Genomic DNA, 26,511 nt, shown 5'->3' with positions numbered 1-26,511 from the left:
TCATTTTAAGAATGATACATGCACAAATGCATGCCAGGAATATTCTGTGATCCTGCCTCCATAACAAATGGCAATGTAGAAAGCTCATTTCTCAAAAGTAACGAGTGAAGCTATTTCATAACATTATAACAACTGTGAAAACAATAGATTACCATAGCAATAACCAAACTTCATTAGTTGATAACAATTCTCATTTCTAGAAAATCAAGTTCTTTATCCAGAAAGTAGAAATCTGGTGTCAGAAGTAACCAGAGCTGTTATCAACTCACACAGATCCTTGCTACTCTCTTAGGACTGTTCTCAGGAATATGAAGCTAAGGCTTCACAAAGCAAGGAGGGTATTTTTCATTTGTTTTCGGCATGTGTAGTGAACTTTATGTGACATGCTTGCTTTTGTGTGTCTTAGTGCAAAATACAAAAACCAAAACCAAAACCAAAACCAACCAAACAAACAAACAAAAAACAAAAGCAGAGACCACGTCTCATGTTTGCTCAGTGCTGTGCTCCATAAAGAAAGAATAACATTCTTACGACCAGATTCTTAATTTTATAGGAACCTGGAGATTTAGAAGAGTGACCTTGTGTATGAAATATTTTGTAAAAAGAGAAAGAGAGAGAGAGAGAGAGAGAGAGAGAGAGAGAGAGAGAGAAAACAGACAAATTGTTATGCAACCAGGAATGAAAGAATAGAGAATTTTGTCTCTACCTAAGCTGCCAAAGAAAGATTAGAAAGGAATAAGCATTTTCTACCAGGAAGGTTCCCTTTGCTGAATTTGGTAGGAAAAAAATACTAATGACTATCATGGGGGAAAAAAATAAGGAGCCTTAATTTCTAGAAAAGGGACTAGAATAGTCCCAGATATTCAGTGCTCCTGGGAGTGATTGGCATGCATCTGGACTAGGCATTTGTGGGGTTTATGAGAAAGTGGCAGAGAAAGAACTCGAGCCTGGTGACACGTTTCAATGACTGCTTCTCTTTTGTCACCCAGCTAATTCCAGAGAAGACCAACTAAAGCTAGTGTGAAGTGAGAATGATCAAAGCCTTATGGTGCTTGCTGGCCTGATGTGGCCGTCTGATCGCAGGCAGAGAGAGCAGAGAAAAGGAACAGCTCTTCTTCTGGAAGTGAAAAGGTTTCTAAATGCAGATGTGGCTGCTGTACAGTTCTTTCTGTGTGAAATCATTGACTTTATGAAGTGCCAACAGTATACCTAGACAAGGCCACATCTTGGTGGTGGGCACGGAGCTGCATGCATTTAAAAACTTCATTTTAACTCATCTTCTTCCTGATCTTTATGAAATGGCTTTTCTAAAGAAACAAAATTCAGAGAATGGTTTGAGCTTCTTAACCTTTCATCTTTCATTTTTGCTGCCCTCTGGCGGACATGTTAACTAGAAAAACCATCATCATCATCATCATCGCCTTCCACCACCAGTACCTTTAGCATTACCATCCATGACCATTATCACCACCATCACCACTGTCTCCTCCTTCTCTATTATTACCATTACTATCATCATCATCACCACCATGACCACCACCATCCCTGTTTTCTTCATGCATAGAATCAGCACCCTCCACATCATCATTAATAAATATAAATTACACACTACAGTGAGGCTCTATACCAGGTAAAAAGTATATACTTCAAAACTTCAGTCCATTAGACAATCCAAGATAAATCTCATCAATCTGTCAATATATTCAGGCAAAGAAATATATGGTATTTGTATGCAGTCCCAGGGTAGTTCAGTGCTGGCTACACCATACAAGCTGTTGCTTTCCAAACCAACCAAGTGATACCAGGAAAGTTACAACACTTATAAAATAATATGTTAATACTCTTTGCATCTGCACTTGCACATTTACTGCAGCACAGTGCACAACAGCCAAGATATGGAATCAACCTAGGTGTCTACAGATGGATGAAGAAAATGCAGAGTATACACACATACACACACACACACACACATTTGAATATTTTTCAGTCATAAAAGAAGGAAGTTCTGTCATTTACAGCAACATGGACAGAACTGTAGGACACTATGTTAAATGAAATAAATCAGGTATAGAAAGACGAATACCACAGATTCTTACTTACACGTGGAAGCTAAAAAATTGGCATCAAAACAGTAAAAATAGACTGGTGGTTAGCAGAGCCTGGGAAGAGGGATGGAGAGAGGATGGTTCATGGGTATAGGGGTGCAAATAGATAGGAGAAACAACTTACAAAGCTTTATAGCACCATAAATTAACTATGGTTGATAGTAATTAATTGAATATTTCAAAATACCTACTAGAGAGAGTTTTGTTTTCAACACAAAGAATAATATATATCAGAGGTGACAGATTTGGCAGTTACTCTGATCTGATCATCACACACGACATATGTATTGAAATGCCATACTGTATCCCATAAATATGTGCAATTAATATATGTCAATGAACAATAAAAATGTTTTAAAATACTAACTCCTTTATTTTTATCACATAGTTGGTAGATGATATAAAGAAGATCTAAAGTAATTTATTTTTCTTTCTTTCTTTTTTTTTTTCTTTCTAGGTGCACTTTACCACTGAACTACATCCCCAGACCTTTTTAATATTTATTTTCAGACAGGGTCTTGCTAAGTTACCCAGCCAACCTCAAACTTGTGATCCTCTCTCAGCTTCCCAAGTCTCTGGGAGTATATATACACAATGCAGATGTGTGTCAATTTCTCTTCTTTGGTAAAATTCATACCTTTTAAAAACCAGAATGAAACACCAAATGTATACCTCTCTGTGTATGTAAGAGGTTGAAACATTCCTTGACATTTAGTTTTGATTTTTAAGTTGTCTCTCTTTCTGTGTGTGTGTGTGTGTGTGTGTGTGTGTGTGTACAGATATACAAATATAGGCACACAAACCCCACACATATATACTCCAGGATAATAAAATAATAAAACTTGCAATAAGAGCAAAAAGTAACTTGTCCAAATAAAGGGCTAACTGCCTATAAAATTTCCTTTTAGACAGTGAGGTCATAGCTAGAACTTGGCAATAAGACCATCTGAAACCACTAAAAATCATTTCTGCTATGTTCTGTAAGAGAGAAAAGGAGAGAGAGAGAGAGGGGAGAGAGAGAGAGAGAGAGAGAGAGAGAGAGAGAGAGAGAGAGAGAGAGAATAGATATCCAAAATCTGCAGCTGAGTTATTCTGCCTTTTATAAAACAACTTCACATCTGGACTGATAACTTGAATTCCACCCAGTGCCATTTAAATAGCCCAAGTTATAAACCTCTTAAACTTGGGGTTTATAATAGAAACACTGACAGACCCTTAACTATAGTGCCTCTATAGTAATGAAAGCACAACTATTTCATTATAGCAGTGTCTGGCGAGGCTGCTATAATTAAGAGTCTGTCAGCGTTTCCATTATAAACCCAAATTTTAAGAGGTTTTTAACTCACATTGTTTTAAATCACATTGGGCTGAAACTTGCTGTACAAAATGTCAGACCAGATGTGTGTGTGTGTGTGTGTATGTGTGTGTGTGTGTGTGTGTATTTCCTTTTATTTACAAAAAAAAAAAAAAAGAAAGAAAGAAAGAAAAAAAGAAAGAAAGAAAAAAAAATAAAGAAAAAAAAGATGGAAGTTGTTTTTAAGATTGGGTGTGAAAAATACGTATTGAAAAAAATTATTCCCTTGCTAGAAGCAAAAGATTCATGGGAGGGGGCACAGAGAATGAAGTCCAAAATATCTTTTATTTTTGGTTGTTTTGATTGCATTTTCCCCCTGTTAGAAGTGCTCTCATTTGGGAAGGCAGATTTGTACTTATCCAAAAAGTAATGTTAAAAAAATGAATCATTTGATACTGGGTTTTTGATACTGGCTTATTTGGAAGATATGTGATAATGTAGCCTGCTGAATATGATGGAAATATCTTGCCTTGTATTGTTAATTGTGCAGCTGCTCTGATATTTGAGATAATCTTTTTTGAGCTCACTGTCCTTGTTGGGAATCACTTTTAGGTTTAAATGCACTCTCACAGTAGGGTTGCCTGATCCAAGCCCTATTGGTTTCTGGGGGAATGAATAGAATTTGGATGTTTTCATGAATGTCGTGTTAGGATTTATTAGTTTATTCACTCAAAGACCATTCAATGAGCATCTACTGTGTGCCTAGTATTGTACTTGGAATCTCTAGCACAGAATATATATGGAACTGGCAACACTGCCCAGCACTGTGCATCTTGTCAATGTTAGGACTCTAAATTATTTCACCCAGAGAGTTCTAACCAGAACTCCTTGTCTCTTCAAAGGGGCCTCTTAAGTGGTGAGACTACTGCCCCTCCCCCATACATTATTGACTCAGCACACAACCCAGTCTAGAGGCAAGTATAGACTTACATAGAGCCAATTCAGCTTTTTCCTTCCTTTCTTCCTTTCTTTTCTCTTTCCTTTTGGATGGGTCCATCCAGGTATATGAAGGAACTCTCCAGCTCCCAGGGGCCCTCTGAAGAAAGATGCTAGATTGAGTGAGTAATGGATCTGCTAGGAGCCTCCTAGGGGAAGTCTGTGTCCATACAGAGGTGTGTCTGCTGCTCTCCAGGGATCTCTTGGTCTCAGGTTCAGGGTGACACTGGGGATAGAGGAGGAAGAGGAAGCCTACCTGGTTCCTCAAACGCAATCTCCCTCCCTTTTAAATTCATTTCCCATTGTCTAACACCTTAACACACCATACTCAACAGCCCCAGATTCGAAACCTACATCAAATGCAGGATTGAAACCTGTTTTATTTGTATGAAGAAAACTGCCCATTTTCTAATCTGACAATTAGGAAAAACAAAATATTAATAAAGAAAAGCAGGAAGAAAAAAGGGTGAAAGGATGAAGTCATAAAAGCAAGGTGGGACTGACTATATTTTTAATCGTTCATTCAGTCATTCATTTATTTATCTTTAAGTCTATAAAAGTATTTTCCCCTAAAGGCAGAAAGTGAATATTTTATTTTAATCTTGTAGTTTCCATCGAGACAGACCTTTTAACCCTTCATTCTCCAGCTCAGCCCGAGTCCCCAGCGCCAGGCGATCCTCCGCACGAGGGCTGGGGCTGTATTAAGTCTCCCTCTTCGAGCTGTTTGTTGACCACATTCACGTTCAGAGCCCTGGAGCTAAAAGCACTTTACACCATAAAATAAAAGCACTGTCTTTTTTTCTAAAAGGTTACGTCTGGAGGCCACGCGGCTCATACTTCATACCGAAAACTACTGAAAGGACTATGAAATCCTCTATGATTTACACTCTCTCGCTGCATTAGGGTATAGATCTACTCGACTCTAAAAATACGGTGGGTTTCTAACCGACGTGAATATATGTGCATTATTTCAGAAAGTCTGTTAGAAAACTTGTCAACACATTATAAAGCATAAACCAGGACTTGGCTATTAAGTACGGAGATCAGAGGCAGAATATATACTGCAGGAAGTACTGGGGAGTCTCCTCCGCCGGCAAGATAAAAAGTGGGAGGAGGGGAGGGGAGGGGTCGTCTGTTGGCCTGGAGTTTACATGCAGTGTCGTCACCAAAGGTTTGGGAAAGAACCCACGGAGCGTAATTACCCTCTCAAGGCAAGCAGAAAAGGTTCTACAGCCCCAAACGAAGTTAACCGAAAGACCAGAAAAATATTTTAACATTGTCATAATTTATTGCTTTCTAAAAGCCACTTCTGGAAAGGTAAATATACTAATTGTGTATCCAAGTGTGTGCGTTTAAAGTGACCTTTCACCCCCCCCACTACAAAACCACCTGCATCATTAATCAATACTTATGTAATATTTTAAAATCTCTTAAAACAACACATTTTTACTTCTTTAAGCACATGTACGAACTCTCCCCCTCCCCCACTTTTGGGTTCTGTAGCGAGCATCCAGCAGCGATGAGGGAGGGGGGCGTCACCCGCACCGCAGAGCTAGAGGGACGCGGGAGGGGGGTCCGCGACAAGGAGAGATCAAATGCCAACGCACAGCCCTAGTTTTCTAGACTGGGTGAAACCTGGCTGGGGGAGGGGCGGAGGAGGAGGGCAGTCCCCATTTCACCCTGGGCATTTTATGATGGTGAAATTAAATATATGTTAATGGTGGAAACGTCGCTCCTTATCTCTCCATTGGCACCCAAGGAAAGCAGCTGCAAAGCTGGCTTTTTAATGTATGTTTTAAGATGTGGTTTCGGAAGGAACCCCCTGGAATCTGAAACAAGTGCAATAACATAGCAGACCTACTTGTAACTAAGTGCTTAATTTCCTATGATTTTTTTTAAAAGAAAATCAATAAAATGTTGCCAGTTATTTATTGGAAATAACCACAGATAGCAGCCCTGATAGGGTGCCGGTTTTAGAGAGCACACAATTGTGTAATGAATTGTAATTCAGAAGACTGTTAAATGTGAACCACAGAACCTTTCAGAGGTAATAAAGTCATTACTTTTTACACTACAGCCAACCCTGAAAAGCTTTATACACACCATTATATATAAATCACACATATACAGTATATATTTCCACAACACAATCCTCCCATTTATATATCTTCTCTCTATATGAACTTTTATGGATGGATGGGAACAAGATTCAAATCTGAAAAGCTCCATTCTGAAAGAACCTGACTCACCGTTGCTACCTGAAGGGGCTTTTATTTTATTTATTTATTTTTCAAAGGCCTCCCAGTTGCACTTTCTTCTTCCCTTTCCTTACCTTCCCTCCAGCCATTCAACTCAGTGTCCCACCTACCCTCCAACCCCAGCCGTAGCATTCTTTTGGTAGCTCGGAGACTGATTTAACAAGACAAAAACCCAGATAGTAGTGGAAGAGACGCTGACCTGCTCTGAAGAACTCAGAGAAAAGGGGAACTGGTGTCACGCACACGCTACAGAGCTTTACTGCGAGTGAATCTTCCTGCTTCTTAAAAAGAATTGGAGGCCCTCCCCCCCCCCACCTTAAACTGGAGGGAAACAATAACAACAACAAACCCCATTTACACAAACCCAGTTCAGCCCACACCTCTCCTCGTGTTGGGTATCAAAACCTCCTTTCCTTCCTTAGAGGGGCCCGAAGCTCCACCGAGCTAGGCGAGCCAGTCATTTTGTAATAGGTTTGAAACTTTCCTAAGACGACGCAGGAAAAAAAACAGCCGCTTGCCGGAGAAGCTGGGAGGTGGGTGAGCGCGTGCAAGCCCGAGGCCCTTGCTTAAAACAATAAAGCCCCCCGCCGGCTGGGTGAATTTACGGAAACGACACCTCTCAGGCTGAGGAGGGGGATGAGAAAACACGAGGGAATGTGGAGCCGCTTGGAGGAGAGGGAAGGAAGGTTCCTTGCTCTGCAGACACACTCACACATGTCCACCTGCAGCTCGGGGTCTCTCGGGCCGCGGCGACCCGTCTCTACGCTGCACCCTCCGTGCCTCCCTCGGACTTCAGTCCATCTGCACCGCCCTCCCCCCCCGCCCGCCGGCCCTTCCCGATTTTGAATCCGAGCGCGATCTCCTCGGCGGCGGCAGCGGCGGCGGCGGCGGCGGCGGCGGCTGCAGGGTGGTGCAGGCAGGCTGGGAGGCTGGGAGGCGGGAGACGCCGGGGGACTTTGCAGGCACGTTCCTGAATAAACTTTCCAATCGCAGGGGGTGCTGTTGCTGTACATTTTACGTAAAACTGAAAGTATCCCACGCCAGAGTGAAGCCCGCTTTTTGACAGCGGCAGCGCGCGTGTGTGTGCGTGTGTGCATTAAAGAGACAGGGGTTTATTTCCAACAGGTCTTCCCTAATTTCCAGGGAAGGTCTTGCAGAAAGGCGAGAAGGAGCTGCGGGCTCAGGGTTGTGCGCCACGGCTGCGGGCGCCTGGGGAGTCAGTGAGGCGCTGACCTGGGGCGGTCATCTCGCCACTGTGGCCTTCCCGCGGCTCCTGAGAGCCAGTCACTCTCTCCTTTCCCCATTTTCTCTTTCCCTGGGTTAGAGCACAGGAACTGTTGTGCTTCGCCCGTAAGAATCATTTTCTTTTTATCCCTCTGCGCTTTTGCAGTTACTCTGGAATGGGAGGGGGTGTGTCCCTCCCGGAGACCCGGCTCCGGGACCTCCCGCAGTGCCGGGAGCACGTTCCCAGGGACTGGGACTCCTGAGATTGCCCGCGCTTTGTCCTCCGGCCCTGGGCTGCTCAGAGAGGTGGAAGCCTTAGTGCCTCCATTGACCCGGCCCCCAGCACTCCCCTCCCTGGGCTGGAACCCGCCCTGACTCTGGCTCCTCGGTCTCTCTCTCTACGACCCTTGAGAGCTGGGAACTCGGTGCATCCAGTTGCATTAGACTCAGAGGCTTGTTGGGGCTCTCATATCCCAGTCCCTGGTTCGGCTTTGGGGGCGCCCTCCCGGCCCTTGGGCCCAGGCCCGCGCCGTTTCCTTCTCCCCAACCCCCTCCCTCGAGGCCGCCCTGGCTCCAGGAGGCCCCGGCGCTACCCTTCCGGACCCGCAACCCTCCAAACTTGGGCTGGATTCCGCTTCTCCATGCGCTCCCTCCCGCCTCCCCTTGCCCGCTGCGGAGCTGTAACTTGGAGGTTCAGCTCTCAACTTCGGGTGATTTTTCTTTCCTATCCTCTCCGTGGGCAAAGTTTCCTGAGCGCTGCCGCGGGCTCGAGGCTTTCACTTCGGCCTCGGGCGTCAGCAGGCAGGGAGCGAGAGCCGCGGCGGCGGGGAGGGGAAGTGGGTGTGCGCACCGAGAGGGTGTCCGGGAGCAACTCTACCTGGCTTCCCTCCGCCCGCGCCTCCCCGGCCCTGGGTTGCAGCCTCCTGGGGCACTCTTCCCCCTCCCCCTCTTAAATAATCTTTCATTTTAGGGTCCGCGTGTGGCGGGGGGGAGCAAGGCGCAAGTCTTGCTCCCCCCCTCCCAACCCGCCACCCCTTTCTTCTCTCCTGGCCACGCCACCGCCGCGGCGCTCGCTGCGGCCACTGGTGAGCCAGCGGCCCCAAGCCCCCTCCCCTCTACCCGCCCCTCCCCCAGGGGCCGCGTCTGGCGTCTGCAGAGCCCCCCGCCCCGCACCTCCCCCCGCCCCGCACTGGCCATTGGCTTGTCCTGGTCTCTTTTTCATGTCCAGCCCCTGATGTGTGTCCATTGGTGTGAGCTTCCCCTTCCCTCCTCCCCTTCTCTCCTGCTCGCCCTGCCCATGTTTTGTGTGTCTCTGTCCATCCAGACTCCTGACGTTCAAGTTCGCAGGGACGTCACGTCCGCACTTGAACTTGCAGCTCAGGGGGGCTTTTGCCATTTTTTTCATCTCTCTCTCTCTCTCTCTCTCCCTCTCTCTCTCTCTCTCTCCCTCTATCTCTCTTCTCTCTCTCTCTCTCTCTCTTTTTTTTTTGCTTAAAAAAAAAAAGCCATGACGGCTCTCCCACAATTCATCTTCCCTGCGCCATCTTTGTATTATTTCTAATTTATTTTGGATGTCAAAAGGCACTGATGAAGATATTTTCTCTGGAGTCTCCTTCTTTCTAACCCGGCTCTCCCGATGTGAACCGAGCCGTCGTCCGCCCGCCGCCGCCGCCGCCGCCCGCCCGCCCCGCAGCCCACCATGTCTCGCCGCAAGCAAGGCAAACCCCAGCACTTAAGCAAACGGGAATTCTCGCGTAAGTAACCCAATAATAGTAATAATTATTATTAATAATCACATGAGCGCGCAGGACGAGAAGCAAGAGCGAGGGAGAGAGAGAGGTGTGTGCATGCATTTTTTAAATTTTCACGTGAAAAACCTCAGAGTCGAAGTAAAAGAGATTAAAGGGGAAAAAATCCTCATCACCTCTTGAATCATAGCCGTGTGTGCACTTTTGAGATAGCACGCACCTTTCAATTTTATTTAATTTTACAAAAATTTGACTCCTCCTCTTTTCTCCTTTCCGCCGCTTTATTTCTCTTTTCAAAAAGGAATGCAATGATCCCCCACCCCCCGATTTTGCAAAATAATGAACAATGCTAAGGATGAGAGCAACTCACAGGCAAACCTGGGGGTGGGAGCTGGAGGGAAAGGAGGTTGCTTCCACTCACCGTAGGAAAACTGAGCGGGGGGGTGAGGCATTCTAAGTCTAAAAAACAATTCCTGGGGAGAAAAGAGGTAAGATCGGCCCTTGGACACCAAAGCGCTCACGGTCAAGTGTGCAGCGGGAGGAAAGTAGTCATCCTCACAATAGTGAGAAAGTGGGACTGTGGAAAGGGGCCCCCGGCGCTCCTGAGTCTGCGGAGTCGGGAGAGGGGCTGCGGTGGCGGGGAAAGCCTGGTGACCGAGAAGGACGGGAGAAGCGGCCGGCGCTGCCGCCTTTTGTTCCGGCCGGAGGTGGGTGTTTGTCCCGCTGCCTTTTGTGCCGGCTCCTAGAGCTTGCCCTCCTGCGCCGCCGCCGCCGCCGAAGGCAGGAGCTAGGGCCGGGGGAGGAGGCAGCCAGGGGCACGCGGGAGAGGGAGGGAGGGAGCCTGGGCCGCGGCCGCCGGGTTGCGGCTGCCCGCCCCTCCCGGCCGAACCTTAGAGGCGGCGAGGAGAAGACGTGCAAAATAAATAAATAAAATTTGAATTAAATTAAACAAGGCAAGAGAATGTAAGATTTCTTGCCCTCAAACAGAAGTCAAACGCTCTGCCAGCCCTTTTCTTCACCATTTTCCTCTTTGACTCCCCCACCCCCCCCTTAAAAATCTCACAATCTCTAATGAGGGGGGGCATTGACAATCACCCCCTTCCCCCTAAACCCCTTCAGTTGCAAACTTAAAGCGCCGGCGGCACAGAGAGGGAGCGAGGAACTCCCTCCTCTTACTATTTTTTGGAAGATTTTCAAAAAAAGTGGAAGTGGATTTTGATTGGGAAAAATCTCGTGTCTGAATGTTTACAAGCACCGCGTGTGCGGGAGCCTCCTGCCAACAAACAGACAGAGGACCGTGCGCGGCGCCGCAGCCCGGGAGCAGGCGGCGGCCTCGACCGGGCCTCGGCGACCTCGCCGCGCCCCAGTCTAACCCCGGATCGCCCACCCCGCGCCCGCCGCCCACCCGCCAGGCACCGCTGCTGGCCAAATCGCGACTGGGAGCCAGTCCGGCCCGCGGTCCCCGTCCATCCCCAGCACAATGCCCTGATCTCTGGTTCCGACCTCCCAGACTGTGAAATCGGCTGGTTGAAATTCGGTTTTGTAAAGCATTTTTATTTTGCAAAGCAGCTGTAAAAGCGCGTTCTGCGCGCCCGCTCCACTTAGCCCCGGGTACTCTCTCTCTCGGACTTCTCTTGCTCTGGACCCCGGGGAGGTCACCACGTGCTTTCCCTGCCCCTTTCCCACTCTGTCCGGCCACCAGCCTCCAGCACCCTACCGTGGCCAGACCAGGTTAACGGAGGGGGTGGGATACGGGAGAAGTGTGTTCGAATATGCATTTTGGGGGTACTGGATCCCAGGACCCTGCACGCTCCACCTTTAGGTTCTTGTCCTTTACCTTGGGCCTGGCTTGGTCGGGAGTCCTCGTGAGCCTGTGTGAGGGGTAGTGGTGGCTAACTCCAGCTGAGCGGCGCCTGGAAAGGCGGGCGTAGGCACTTAGGAAAGTTTGAGAGTAATAGAGAGAAAGGCGTGAGAGGGCCCTCATCAAACCCTGCTCCCGCATTCATGACTCCTCTTTTAATTTTTGATGCAAGTTTAAAGGACCACCTATACTCGCTTCTGTATTTTTTTAAAGGGGGGGGGGGATGAGCACTGGGAATTGAATTTTTCACTGGGCCCTGGAACTTGTCACACACTTCGGAAGCTCCCCCGCCCGGGCACGTTGCGGGGCCCTCCCTCTCCCCACCCCCGCGCATCCCTCCCTCGCGCTCTCCCCCGCCCCCACTCCCCCGGCCGCGCCGGATGCGGAGCAGACGCGGCGCGTGGCGGTGTGAAGTTACTACCCGGCCAGGTACCGGCGGGAAGGAAGGGCAGTGTTCGCAGGACTCGGGAAAGCCGGGCCCTTCGGAAGGATGCACTGGGGGCTCAAAGGATCGACTGGGGCGCGCAGTCCGAACTGCTCCCTGGTACCTCCTCCCTCTTGGGTCCATTTCGGGACACTTCAGAATGGGAGGGTTAGTCTCCCTGCCAGTCCCAGTGCGGGCACTGGGTTAGGGGGCCAGATTTTGTGGGGGTACGGAGATCGTTCCTTTCTCTAATTTTCTGGGTGCGCAGAGGGGGCGGGAGCCATTCCCGGTCCTTAGGAACCCCCCCCCCCCCACTTTGCTACGTGGGCTGAATGAGCCATTCGGTCGCTAGGAGGCAGAACAAGATCAAGAAAGCTCAGCGAACTTGAACCTGTACCAGAGCCTCCCCCACCCCTGCCCGGCGTTCCTTGGCCGGGGAGGGACGAGCTTTGCGAGGGTGGGGGTGGGGGTAACGAACGGTTGGGCAGAATTCCCTTTCTTTCCCCCACCCCCATCACCCCTTGTGTCTTTGTTCTTCATTTTGACTTTAAAAATGCTTCTGGCCAGGGCCGGGAAGAGGCGACCGGGCGCGCGGCCGCCACCCCTGTGCGCGAGCAGAGGAGACCAGTGTATCGGGCGCGGAGCGGGGTGCAGTTTTCGCTTTCTTTCGGGCCAGGCATTTTTGGTACCAAGAAAAGGGTAGTGCGCGCTCTCAGGCTTCAGGGCACCGCCGAAGGGAGGAATATATAGCAAGTTTGCATTTGGTCTCCAGGTTCACTTCTCCCAACCCCTCTTCCCCACGCAAAGCACAGGTCTCGGCGGCTAAGGCAGGCATGCCGGGCAGCTCTGCAGCCCAAAGCTCCCCCTCCCCGCCTCCCGCAGCTCTCGCCTCGGAGCCCGAAATCACAACAATAGTAATAGTTATCATCATAATGATGCGGGCAAGCAGCGTCATTAATAATGAATAACCGTGGCCGCCGCCTGACGCACACCGGGTGCATAGACTTGCGAGGGGAAAAAGCATTTGCACAGATCCTGTAAAGTAAAAAGTGTTAGCGTGTGGGAGAATGAATTTCAGGACCAGCTCTTGGCTGTGTGTGTGTGTGTGTGTGTGTGTGTGAGAGAGAGAGAGAGAGAGAGAGAGAGAGAGAGAGAGAGAGAGATATGAAATCAAGACTGCACCAGGTTAAACAGCCGAATTTTCCAAACCTCACTTCCTTTTTCACCAACTGGCGGGCCTAGGGAACCATCACCCCGCGGCCCGGCTGTGGGCGTCAGGCTGCAGTGGAGGCCCCTGGCTGCCCGCCGCCGCTGGGCCCTGGGTCCGGGCCCCAGGGCCGCTGCTGCACGTGTTCGCAGCTAGCGCGGCCAGATCCTGTAGCCTGGAGGCTGATCGCTTTGTGCCTCAGAGTCCGGGCGGCCCAACTTCACTTTCTGCACTGCCCACCCCATGCTGGGCCCCCGGCCCGGGGCCTGCAGCCTCTGGCTTCGCTTTTGTTTCTTTGCTTTTCCTCCTTTGCATTTCATCCTCCCGTTTGCTTTACCCTGTTAGGAAAATTCTAGGGGAAGGACTTGGAAAGCAAACTTGAAGACACATTTCCCTTTACCCCTCCCCCCTCCCCGGCAGCCCTCATTTCCCTTGCTTCTTCCCGACATTTTTTCTAAGGATTTTTTTTTTTTTTAATTTATTCTTTTGCAACTACAGAAAAGAGGAAAGAGATCTCAGTCAGCCTCCGGGACACTGAGACGTTCCAGTACGTTTTGCTGAACGCAGAAGCATTTTATTTTCTATTTCTTCCTTCCCTTGTAGAGAGAATTCGCGGCTAATTATTATGATTATTTGCCCACTCCCTTCCACTTCAATCGAAGACTCCCCGCTTTGTAGCTAGAGTTAGGCCGGAGCTTAGAAAAGATGATTTTGTGGGGGGAAGGAGGATGGAGTTGAGTTGAGGGAGGGGGTAAAATGACTGAGGTTAGGAATGTTTTTAGGGAAAGAGGAATTTGCATTAAAATACAGAGAAATTATCTGATGCCCAGAAAGGAAATGTTGATTGCCACTGAGAAAAGATGTCAATGTAAATCAGTAGACTGCAACGAGAGAATTGTATTTTCATATTTTCTTTGTCCCCCACTTCGTCTGATTTTTAATAATATAGCAGCAATAATAAAAACACGTTTGAGTCTTTCTCTGAACATTTCTAACCAAATGTTTTTCAAGGAGCCGATGTTAAATGTATTTCATACATTAGGATATAATTCTTGTTAATTAGCAATAATTTACGTTAAGAGCATAGAAAATGTTGAGGTTACAGGTTTTATATCTGTACATTTGATCATCTTGTTATTTTCAAGAACTTTGCCTCCTATAAAATTAATTAGGTGAAATGTGGAGGTGTAATCAGCAACCTGTGAATTACCACTTCATTTCCTGGTTTTGATTGTAAATCAGTTCAGTCACTACATTTAGAAGACTTTAACCAAGTCTGTTTTGTACCAAAATACCTTTAACTATTTGATACCTAGGAGAATATTTCCTTTTGGTTCTAAATAATAATCTCACATTCAGGAACATGTCAGGCCTTGGGAATTAAAAAAACAAGCAAACCCATTTCTTAATGGTGGCATTTGTAAAAATGTTTTAACTTTAATAAAATATTTTTTTTCCTTGAGTCTTCTTTCAGTCTGCAAACCTCAGCATCTGTAGTTAATGCTAAACAATAACAACAACAACAGCAAAAAGCCAACATTTGCCAGTGTGTACTTAATTCACATAGCAGGGATCTTGGAGATGATTTCCCTATTCCATTCTTCACTTGGTCAAAATGAAAGCAAAATGTAGGAGAAAAATGACAGAAAGGCACAAAGCAAAAGCACTTCCATTCCTCTCCCTTTATGTATGTGCATTTTGAATTTACCTTTTGGCCAGAATGTTGGGCAAAGAAACATTTAAGTGCTTACTTTGCTGTCTTTATTAGTAGGGAGATAACCTTCATATTCCTGTGGTGACCTTATGTTAAATTAGGAGGTGTACCAGAGGCTAGAAATTATGACATGTCCTACTTGAGCACAGGTGCAGCTAGGCAGGGCTCTCTCAATATTATTTCACCCAGCACATCTGGGAGTTACTCCAGATCTTCCCCCTCAATATTCAGCCTGGGTAGGGTTGAAATAAATTTAACCTGAGTTCACTGGATTTTTGCACTTTATCAAAATCTGTTCCAATATTCTACACTCAAATTAAAATCTATTTTTTGATTCTCTGTGGCTTTAAGTTCATTAAATGTGAAATTGGCAGCTTGCTAAAGAAGGTCAGACTGATTAACTGTTTAAGACTTGTACATTTTCTGCTTCACTTTTTTTTTTAACTGGCAACATCCTGGTGGTGTTTTGTATTTTATGATTTTTGTGGGGGATAGAGCAAGCATAATGTTTCACAAGCAGAGACTTCTCAGATCTCCTTTCCCTTCTGGAAGGTTAAAAAAAAAAAATGATAGAAGCGGTTCAAATAGATGCTGGAGTATTTTGGTACAAAGTGGGAAAGAAAAAGAAAGAAAAACAGGACAGAAAGACATGTCTACCTTGTTATACCATCCGCTGGTGATTATGTGTGCAGAAATAGTCCCATAATGAAGCGTTTTGGAGCTCATTCAGAAAATTAGTCAACTTTGACAACATTAGGCGAAGTATTTCAAGTCTAAAGAAAGGACTTCTCAGCCCTTTTTTGAAATGTGGCGTTTGCTTGACCATTCTGATTTTTATGTCATGGATGCCACTAAGTGCAAACATGTTTAGAATATTTTAGGCTTTCCTTTCTTCAGAATGAAAAAATGACTAATTGGCTTATTTTCTTAAGTACTCAAAGTATCCCATTTAGCTAATGTGTCTGAGAAGAATTGCCAGTGAATTTGGTATTTCTTTGATTTTGTGGCACTGCTGAGAGTAGGATCAGAAAGATTTTTGGCAGAGTGAATTATGCTGCGTTATGATTATTACTTAGATCCGTTTCACAGGTGAATCCAGTAGTCTTTTTTTTTTTTTTTTTTTTTGCTACAGCAGTGTAAATGTGCTATAGTAGCTTTCTTATTCATGAAACTGTGTCTGTATACTTAAGTGTATATACATTCACACACAAAGAGTATATGTGTTTATTCACCTCTCTTTTTCTTTGGCATAATAGACAACTTGGTATACAGGATAAAAAGAAACAAATTTGGTTTCAATCCATGTTTTTACCAGTTTTTCTTGGTAGTTATTATTTAAGCATTCTTTATGCTCCTTGTGTTAACTATTTGTTTAAGTCACATTCTTCCAAAACTTATAAACCAGACCTATTTGAATTGTGTGTGTGCGTATGTGTGTGTTTCCTTTGGAGTTACACAAGTCAGACAGGTTTTTTTGAATACATGATGATTTACTTCATTGATAAGTGCACTTTCTTGTTGATAACCTCCACATCGTTACACATTTTGCATGCTCAGATTTTTCTGTTACATAGAGAAAGCTAGAAACACTTTACATGAGGTGCAAGGGTGAGATGGGGTTGAGAATGTATTTTCCCCCTTTTCTCTCCCCTCTGGCACTTTAATAATTGTGCTTTTGTTTTTCCAACACAGCCGAACCTCTTGAAGCCATTCTTACAGATGATGAACCAGACCACGGCCCGTTGGGAGCTCCGGAAGGGGACCATGACCTCCTCACCTGTGGGCAGTGCCAGATGAACTTCCCATTGGGGGACATTCTTATTTTTATCGAGCACAAACGGAAACAATGCAATGGCAGCCTCTGCTTAGAAAAAGCTGTGGATAAGCCACCTTCCCCTTCACCAATCGAGATGAAAAAAGCATCCAATCCTGTGGAGGTTGGCATCCAGGTCACGCCAGAGGATGACGATTGTTTATCAACGTCATCTAGAGGAATTTGCCCCAAACAGGAACACATAGCAGGTAAATGAGAAGCAAGGAGAAAAGCTGTTTGCATGTTTTCTTTTCATTTTCAGAGGCGCTGTAGCCAAGCAGTAAGGAGTGGTGAAGTGCTTTCTGTATATCTCCATGTGACTGTCCATGACAGCCCTGTAACGTTAAAGTAATCATTCCTATTGCATATGTCCAGAACACAGAAAATAAATATTTTCCACCTCATGGAGTCAGATGTAGGTGGAATAGGTACACACACCTGACACCCTCTCTCTGGATCTGCTGACTCTGAATTTCTTTCCTTCTCTATGCCTGCCTTCTTCTCATTTTAAAGTGTTGAACCTTAACTACACCCAGCCCAGCTTTCAACATCCATTTCTGGCCTTGGTGACTTGTCAGAGGCAAAGCGGCCACACAGACATTTGTGGTTCAGCCAATGACCTGCCTGACTCAGGATACCTGGTTGGGCCTCCCTAGGAGTGCAGTCAGTTCTCAAGACTTCCCTGAAGCGGGGTGGGCTGTCAGGGGGGCTTGGAGAGAATGGAAAGAGTTAACTGAGCTCCAGGGCTAGCCTTGGATCCATATTGGCTGTCAGCCCGTATGGGGCTGTAATTAAACACAGCCCCGTGGTGGGATGACACCGTGACCTTGACTTTAAGATGCCATTTTCGACTGGCCAGGCCAGAGTAGAGAGGGCAGTTGCTGAAGCGCACAGACATGCTTACTCGAAAAGTTTAAGGGCATGTTGGAAATTTCAAAAGGTTGGTTTGACAGGAACGGCTGCTCCCTGCAGCCTGCCTCCTCAGCTCAATGATAAATGCTTCTCTGTGCTCTCTCTTGTCTCTGATGTGGTTTTGACAGATGTATCTTGATTTTGTTTGTGGTTTACACAACCACATGTCACCCTTACAAATGTCCAGTCCAGACTCCACTGTTTCTGCTATAACACAATGTAAAATTTTTCTTGGAAAAAAATACATATACATATTCAACAGCTCTCTCTCCTTCGGTTAATTTTACCAGGGAGGTAGCTAGATGTGTGGGTTTCTTAGCAGCTCAAGGGGAAAGTAATTAAAGGCTAAGAGAGGGACTTAAATTCCTTACTCTGAGTGATAAACAGCAACACTATATGGTGACCCTTAAGACACTTTTTGATTTAGCACATTAGACAAAGCAAGTGCAGATTCTGTGGTGAGAGAAACACCACGCCTATCAATGAATGGATTACTTTCTTCCACACCTCCCCACCCCAAGCAGAAGATTTGTTTGGTTTTAGGAAAGGTAGTGCATATAATCAATGGATTCCCTGAAATTTGTCTCTCTGACATAGTTTGACCCCAGAGTTAAACCGTAATAGGTCAGTGGCTAGAGGGGAGTAAATGTCATATAATCCCCCTGCCCCCAAATTTGATCATTAAAATCAAACATGGCATCTTCTTTCTTTCTTAAAAAATGTTTTCTGTAGTAACATTCAGATACTTTTCCTTTAGTGAAATGAGAAGTCTGCTACCAGAAAAGCTGCATTTGTGAAGTGTTTTTCTTAAATCTACCACATTTAGCTTATGTGACACATAGGTTAAGGTTTTCATCTCCCCCCACCCCACAGTAGGATATGGCAATGACCATTTCCATGTGCTGTCTTGTGACTGGAAGGAAAATGAACAGAAGTGTAAGGCATGATTAATGAAGCAAGAGCAGGCGGAAGGGGATTTGTCGTCTTTGGAGATCCAAAGCCTTGCTAAATCACCAAATATGGAGTAACGCTTGCGTGATGTAACACCGTATTTACATATCGAGCTGCTCGTTTAAAAGACAAAACACAGTGTCTGTCAGGCAAGAATTAAAACCACACTTCTTACTGAGGTTCCAGATAGTTATTCAGTCTCAGATTAACCAGCTCGAAATTCTGGACCTCTGTATTTAGAGGAGGATTCTGAGGCTGGGGAGGGCCTTATAAATAGTTAAGGCTTTTTACTCTTACAGTTGTGAATCTACATGGGGAAAGAAATTGGCTTTAATTCTCTGGTTGTCATAATGGTTCAGTTCCTTTTTTTTTTTTTTTTGGAACTGGTTTAATAGCAGAGCCTAGAGAAGTCCCTTCCGCCAACAACAAATAAGGCAAATTCAAGATAGACTTTATGAGGCTAATCCGACATAGTTGCACTGAGAAGGAAAGCTATCTAAGATAGTCAATGGGTGCACAAGTGCTTGGACCCAGGTGAGGTAAACCTTGCAAACAGGAATAATTACAAAGTCTTGATTCCTTTCATTGTGTTTAATCACCTGTTCCCACCCTGAAATTGGCTGAACATAAATAGCATGGTCGCATCTCAAAGTGAGATGTCAGTAACTAGAATCATGACTTGTCATAATTCACAGTAATGAATTTAAGAGTTTCCTATGGTGAAATTAACATTCTACCAATGCACATAAATTATGATGCTCTGGCCCTCAGGTGCCCCTGAAGTGAAGTTCTGGAAAGACGGCTGTGTTACTCCCAGCCCATTTCTCTAATGCACATCTCTACAATTCTAAGTCTGCTTTTCTCCTCCTCCTCCTTCTTATGATGAGGAAGGAAACAATAACAGTAATCATTCAGTAGATATTTGAATTGTGTATCACAGAAAGAAAGGAGAAGCAATGTCTGTATTAGGAAAGAGATATATTGATGAATCTCTGGAAGAATATGTTTGGCAACTACATAAAAGGTAGTCATTTAAGCACGCTGTGTAGGAAAGGCTTTATTAAACTGATGTAAGTTGGATTTGAGTTCACAGTGTGCTCTGTGCCATTTTGTAGAAAGGAAGCAGGAATAAAACCGTGACAGATCTTCGTCAGATAAATAAAGCTTAGAATTTGGGGCTTTCAAATAGGAGAATAAGGTAGAGTTCATAAGCTCTGTAAAATAGTGTGCATTTCGACTGTGCTCAGGCCTCTCAAAGCTGAGTGGTTTTTGGAAGATGCTTTTTACTTGGTGAATAGATAGTATGTGCTCCCACACTCCATCCATGTGCAGGTGTTACCTGTGCCCAGGTCAGGATTGCTTTTTCCATTTTATTTAGATATGTGGCGTATTGTGTGATTGTGATCTACAGAGACCACTGAAATAGTATTAATTGAACTGGAAATATACCTTATATCGTGTGGGCCCAGTCTGTCAATATGTGTGTGGAAGTACTCACCATTAGATACAAGCAGCTTTAACTGTCAGTCAGAGCTTTCAATATGGATTTTGAGTTTCTTATTTTGATGGGGGAAATATTCATCGAAGATTAGTGGATGTGAAACTGCTGTTTTCTTACAGAGAAGGCCAAAAATATTAATCCACAGTGTCAGATTTGGAGTTTTGACTTATTGCACATAGGAATCTTTAAATTAGGGTTCGACTGTCATAGAAGTTACTATTTAAGGGAAATGGGGAAAATATAATAAATCCCATAAAGTGCAGTCAAGTCTGGTGTTATTGATATGTAACATTGTTTTCTCCTTAAAATCTTGAACATAAACATATCAGGATATTGGAAATATTTGCCTAGACAGTATAGCTGATATCTAGATAATGATATGTAAGACAGAAACTCTCATGAAGGGGGTTATACTAATTTTAAATGGAAAAACATTAGCATGTTGCTTACAGGTAAACCAAGTATAACGTATTTGTGCTTTTCAGAATTTAGAAAATCAACTTGCCTTTTCTTTTTGTACCCATTTTAATTCTTTTCTAACTCGGACTGGAGGATGTATTTGTATAATTTATGGTATAATTGTAAATGAGAGTATAAATTATAGTATATCCTATTATAACTACTTATTTTTCATTTCTCTTCATTTGTGTGATTCTGAATAAAAACTACTGACCTCCGAAGTGAATTTTCAAGCCTGGCAGCTAAAACAAACAAACAAACAAACAAACAAAAAACACATCAGCACTGAAAAAAAAAATCAACCAATATACTGGCAAACATTTTATTTACCTTCAGAATCCAGAGAGTTGAGAATATTGTTTTCTAATAAATACCTAGGATATTTCCATAGGGAGCTCTGTTTGTGAATCCCCTACCCAAAGACTCATGTTCATGAAACTGGGAGTCCTATATACAAGCTGTATTTGTAAATAAGACAGAGAAAGGTTGTGAACTGGCAGCTTGGATGTTTTGTCAAAGTACAATGTCAGAGAAACTCTTTCTAAGACAAATTGTAAATAGAACTGTCACAGTGATTGCATGATTGAGCCGCAGAAGTGTCCTACAATTGTTGGCATTGTCAGAGGACTTTTGAAAGCTTAATTAAACACGGTGGCCCGCATGGCTGCTAAATTTACTTTGGAAAGCCAAAAAGAAAAGAAATATATATCTAAAATGTGTAAGATCCCAAAGATCCCAAAGTTCTTCAGACAGTGCCCTTTTGGTGGCACAGAAAAGATGCATTGTGCATTTTCTGAGTTGTCTTTTATAAATAATAGTTTTGAGAATAGGTCCACGTGATATGAAGATCATCCTGTGTGTGATGTGGAGATTGTGTTAGTTTTTCTGTCTCCTGCTGTTACAGACAGTTAATGTAAAAATGGCCTTTTATTGGAAACACAAATATGTATTCACTTCAAGAACAGGAGCAGAGGGGGACAAAGTTTCCCTCCCATTCTCTGTGTTTATTCTATGAAAGCTTAAAAAAAAAAAAACAGTGCTGTAATTTCTCAAATCTCCCCTTCCCTTGTTGTGTTGCAGGTTGTGCCTTTCCTTTAAAGGATCTGAAATATGTTTTGCACACCTTTCTCCCAGTGAATGTGGAATTTAATTGTGGAGCTGCCCATGGGCTGAAAAATGTAACTGGGTGTAGAAACATGTAGGCAGGGTCAGGATAGGCACCTTCAGCTCAGGGAAGAGGCGAGTTGGATGCATATTAATGGCACATTTTAGATTCCTGGAAAATCATTAATTTCACACTGCAGTCTCCATGTAGTTTGGTAAATGTGGGAGGGCTAAATGGGGGTACCTAACAAACATGTGAATCCTGGGGCAACATTTTTCAGATTTTCATGATTTCTTAATGAAGGCGTTTAATAAAGGAGAAGAGATGAATGTTGGCTTTGCACACCAGTCAGTGAGCAAGGGAGAAAGTTTGTCTTTCCTTTGGGGGGAAAATATTAAATTTAAAAGAAAGTAGAAAGCCCAGCTAGGGAGATGCACTGAGATTGCATCACTTGATGTTAATTTAATCCACTTTGGTTGGTCTGTTCACACCCTTTATTGCACAAAGAAATCATTTGACAAAATTTACCCCAAGCCCAAGTCTGTTTTTACATACAGTAGTACCAGCTTTGTGCAATAAAAAGCACTTAGCATCAAGCTGGACCCAGCCTGGCACCTTGCCACTTTTTTAGCATGAGATTTAATCACCAAGGATCTTTAGTACCTTTCTGCTTGTTCAGATTTCATTTGGGTCATGGCTATGTCAGCAGTGTTGTTATTTCAAGGATTTAAAAAAAAAAAAAAAAAGAAAGATTTTAACTGAGGGCCTACTTTTAATATTAAATCAAGCAAGTTTTTATTTTATGTGTCAATTTGGAAGACATTAATAAAGTTCATAAAATATGTCCAGAGTATATAATTTAAAGGAGAATGACTAGTATTTTTATTTGTAATATGACTAGAAAATTGACCATCGAATCCCTTTCTCCTCTGTCTTTTTTCCTGCTCAGGTAGATAAGCACCCTTAAACTATTTCTCCCCTTTACTGCCAGGGTATAGAGCACTGGCCAATATCAGTAAATTTACCTTTATAATTTGCCATGTAGTTTTTACAACAATGACCTAATTAATTTGAGCACGAACCATATTATTGCTACTGGAGTCATTTTCTGTCACAAACTTAATTTCCAGGAAATGTAACCTGACGAATAAGAATTCTTCAGCTCTCCACATGTGCTCCTAGAGACCAAAGGCAGATTTAAAATAATAATAATAAAAAAAGGCCAGCATTATTAAAGCCAGTATGCTTGATGCCAAACTCAATTTGAAGCCAGTAAACATCAGGCTGTATTTCTAATCAGTTTTAGAATGTAACGTATTCCAAATTGGGTTCACTGGAATTTGTCTCCCTGCTTTTTACTGGCCAGCTGCACTCCCTATGCATTTTTAAAACATTTCAGCAAAGGCTTTTGCTGTTCTTAGCAGGGTTAGTAACTTGGGGTCTATTTCTGAGCTCATTCGTCATTCTGCGATGGCATTGAGTTAGGTTGGCAAGGGAAGGATTTGAGGCATGGGGGGTGGTGAGGTCACTTCTGATCCCAGCAGGGAATAGGTGAGCTTCATTTGCCTTTACAATAGGCGCACAGTTACTGCACCTTGGAGGAGCTCTCAGGTGCCGCTCAGATGGGCGCATGTAAATGCCCTGTCAGATGCGGAGCCGGAATATTAATGCTTCTTCCACCACCGCACCATAATAAAGCTGTACACAGCAAGCTTAATATGCAGCTAGTCTGGGGAATTGTATAAACTTAGATAGCCCAGTGTGAAAGACAGCAATGGAAGAATGCTCGCTATGCCACAGTTTCCATCTTGTTCTCCTTTGATCTATAGCAAAATGAAAACATCATCCTGTTCTCCTCTTGGAGTTGTCTCCCCAACTCTGCCACCTTCCCATCTACCACCAGAATTTTTTTTGCATGTGCTGGTATGGAGAAATGGGACATAATTTGTTTCATATGGTTAATTATAGGCGTTTGAATATTTAAAATTTTAAATAGCCACAGTTCCAGCTTTTCCTGTTAAAAGTATGTGATTTGAACAAAGGGATTACAGTGTAAATATTTGTGGTGATTTGCAACACCCCTCTTTCCTATTAAACACACACACACACAAACACACACACACACACAGTTTAAATCTAGTGCTGACTTAAAGGGCTTCACCTTCATTTGTACTTTTTTTTTTTTTTTTAACCAACTCTCAATTGGAACTCCATTAAAATGTTTTACCATTATATTTTTGAGTCCGCTGTTGCTTGAGGTTTTAAAGAGGATTTTGATAATGTGTTCATTTAACAGAATCAACAGCTGTCAGAACCAGTTGTGGTAAATCCACAAAACGTATAAAGAAAAATACACACGTTTCCTGAAACAAAACCCTTGGAAAAATAAGGTGCCAAGAACTGGCAAATTAGAAGTTTGCAGACAGGGAACTGAAGTGGCTCAGTCTCTTGGTTTGCCCTAGAGACTGATCTGAGCAGATCTGATGCAATGCTGCTGGGAGGTGGACTTGAGCAGGCTACTCCTTAAGGCAAAGCTGTGTGCTACTGACGTGTGCACATGAGGTAGGCTGGGCCTCGGTTTGCTCCCTCTGCCCCCTCCTTTTTTCTTTTGGATCTCTTTATATAGATAAAATATCAAGTTCTTAAGAGTGCTAAACAACAAATTATATCCACTTAAAGGTGAGATGATCTGGTTTAAACTTCCTGTAAAAGAGGCGAGAAGGCGCCTCCCACACCCTTTTCCAGATAGGGTTGGCAGAGTGTTATTCAGAACCGAATCACTCTCCGCCAGGCAATTCCCAGTGGGAACCTGGAGTAGGTATGTTGATGAAGGGGATACCTGGGGACCTTTGGTCACTCACAATGAGTTTTTGTTTGTATCCTCACTGTTGTTAGCATTGGCGCTGAACAATTACACCCACAATTTGATCTCAGTTTTAGATAGAGGTAAATCCATTGATTAAAAAACTCCTATTAACATAAAGAATGGGATTATTATGAAACCTGCAAAGGTGATTTCAGAAGGAACAAACCCCCAACCCCTTCTATTTTCTTTTTTTGAACTTTCTAAAAAACACCAGGAAAGGTCCTGCCAAGCATCAGGGCATTTAAATGTATATTCATCATTTGTTCATTTTCTTAATATGTAATAATGCATTAAAAAGAAAAGCTTTGAGGAGGGTCACATTTGTTAATTTTTAGGGAAATAAGATGAATCTTGGATTCTTAGTTTAGTTGGAGCACAATGTACTACTTGGCAAGTCTGATCTTTTATGTCTCAAATATAGTTTCTCTTTGGGGAAAAGAACACAAACCCCCCAAAACCATAAAACAGAACCTGAAGCACTTTCCTTCACCAATTGCAAGTATACCACGATTTCATGATTTATTTACATTTAAAGGCAAGCCCATAATGAACCATTTACTGCCCATTTTAACTCCTCCACCCCAAATCCTTTGAGTTCACAGTTAAAACAATGCATTAACCAATGTTAAAATTGAAATCTCAGGAGTTTCTCTCTCCTACTCCATCCCACCTAAAGACTTAAACAAAAGAAAAAAAATTATTCTTTTACATTTAAAAGTGAACATTGGCTACTGAAGAATGATTTAAAGGTGGAAAAAAATTTTAATAATAAATCGTAACCTTCTCATGTTATGTTTTTGTTATGTTAAGGGGAAAAAATCAATAAGGAAAAATTTAATTCTGATAAAGATACTCTTGGATCTTTGAAAACAACTGCTGTCCTTTTAACTAAAACATTTGAGCAGCTTCAAAGACTATGTATTTCTTCTGATCTTGGAGCTGTGTGACTGGTAGCAAGAAAGAAAAAAAAATCTTATTCTACATACAAGTGGATTGCTTAACAAGTCAGCACAGACACGTACTTGTTTGTACAATAGAGATAAAAATTCCTGTATAAAAATAATTCAGCTGCTGACAGCAGGCATTGTTGTTGGACCTGTCTTTTGTGCTTGTCCCAGCTCTGGGCCCTCCTCCCCTCCTATCTGCTTGGGGCAGCCTGCTGCCTGCAGACTCCTGACCAGAAGTTAATTGCTATATATTAAATATATAGGTATTGTATTTAAAGAGGAATATCCCAAGTCCTCCTATAGGCATTCCACTCTACTCTCTGATGTGACTGTAGCATTGCCAGCAGGGGGGTGGCAGGCAGACGCTCTAATAGGGAAAATGACTTGAGGCAGTTAGGGGAAATTTGGCCTTCAAGTCCCATTTGCTCTGCAGTGTAGCATCGGTTTCTAAACTTTTGTTTTTAATCTAATTCTGATTTACCCTGTCACATCCCATATCAACCCTCATTGAACTCTACTCATGTAGAGTAACATTAGTGTCAAACGGAATTGGTCAGGACTGTGGACCTGTGGCTCATACAGATGGTGGTGAAGGCAGGTTCCATACCATTCTGCATCCTATCCTTTCTAATAAATGTTAAAATGTGGCACACTTCTGAGCAGGGCCTTTGGATAAGAGAGGAAATCAGGAATAGTACCTGGGAGGTTTTCTTCTCTCTCTTTGCCACTTCTCGATGCACCCACATTTCCAGTAAGAGAAACTCTAGAAGAAGTCTGATCCTGCGGGCTGGAGAGGGGAAGGGTGGCTGGAAGAAGTTATTGGAATATTTTTCAATAGGAGTTCAAACAAAATCCCCACAACAGAGAGCCTTTGGGGTCTAGCAGTGGTGCTCTCAGCATGGACACGTGGCTGTTCTTCTCAGTCTGACTTGTACCCTGGTTGGGATGGGACTTCCACACGCTTGCATGCTTTCACCTGGGCTGGGGTGTTTGGGGTGGGGGGACAGGAGGAGTTCATTGGGAATTCTGCCACTAGATACTTTTCAAAATGTCAGGAGGTTGGTAAGGTGTCAGCATTCAGGGAGAGGATTCTTCTCTGGACTGGTAATTGGGAAGCACAAAAACC

General features: G+C 43.9%; 1 protein-coding gene across 8 annotated transcripts in view; it reads left to right on the top strand.

The window, feature by feature from the left end:
* Positions 1-9,465: 9,465 nt before the first annotated feature.
* The window catches only part of Bcl11a (BCL11 transcription factor A), a 96,776-nt gene continuing 79,730 nt past the window's right edge, over positions 9,466-26,511 (top strand). For 7 of the 8 annotated variants that reach the window (XM_076832989.2, XM_076832988.2, XM_076832991.2 and 4 more), the window contains exons 1-2: positions 9,466-9,631; positions 16,524-16,853. In XM_076832989.2, coding sequence (XP_076689104.1) covers positions 9,577-9,631; positions 16,524-16,853 — 385 coding nt within the window. In that variant the 5' untranslated portion in view covers positions 9,466-9,576. The remainder of the gene's footprint in view (positions 9,632-16,523; positions 16,854-26,511) is intronic. The other variant, XM_076832986.2, reaches the window with a different exon arrangement.

Source organism: Callospermophilus lateralis, chromosome 14 (assembly GCF_048772815.1).
Source record: "Callospermophilus lateralis isolate mCalLat2 chromosome 14, mCalLat2.hap1, whole genome shotgun sequence".
Lineage (NCBI taxonomy): Eukaryota > Metazoa > Chordata > Mammalia > Rodentia > Sciuridae > Callospermophilus > Callospermophilus lateralis.
The sequence above is the reverse complement of the archived record's forward strand: the minus strand, read 5'-3'. Positions and strand labels throughout refer to the sequence as shown.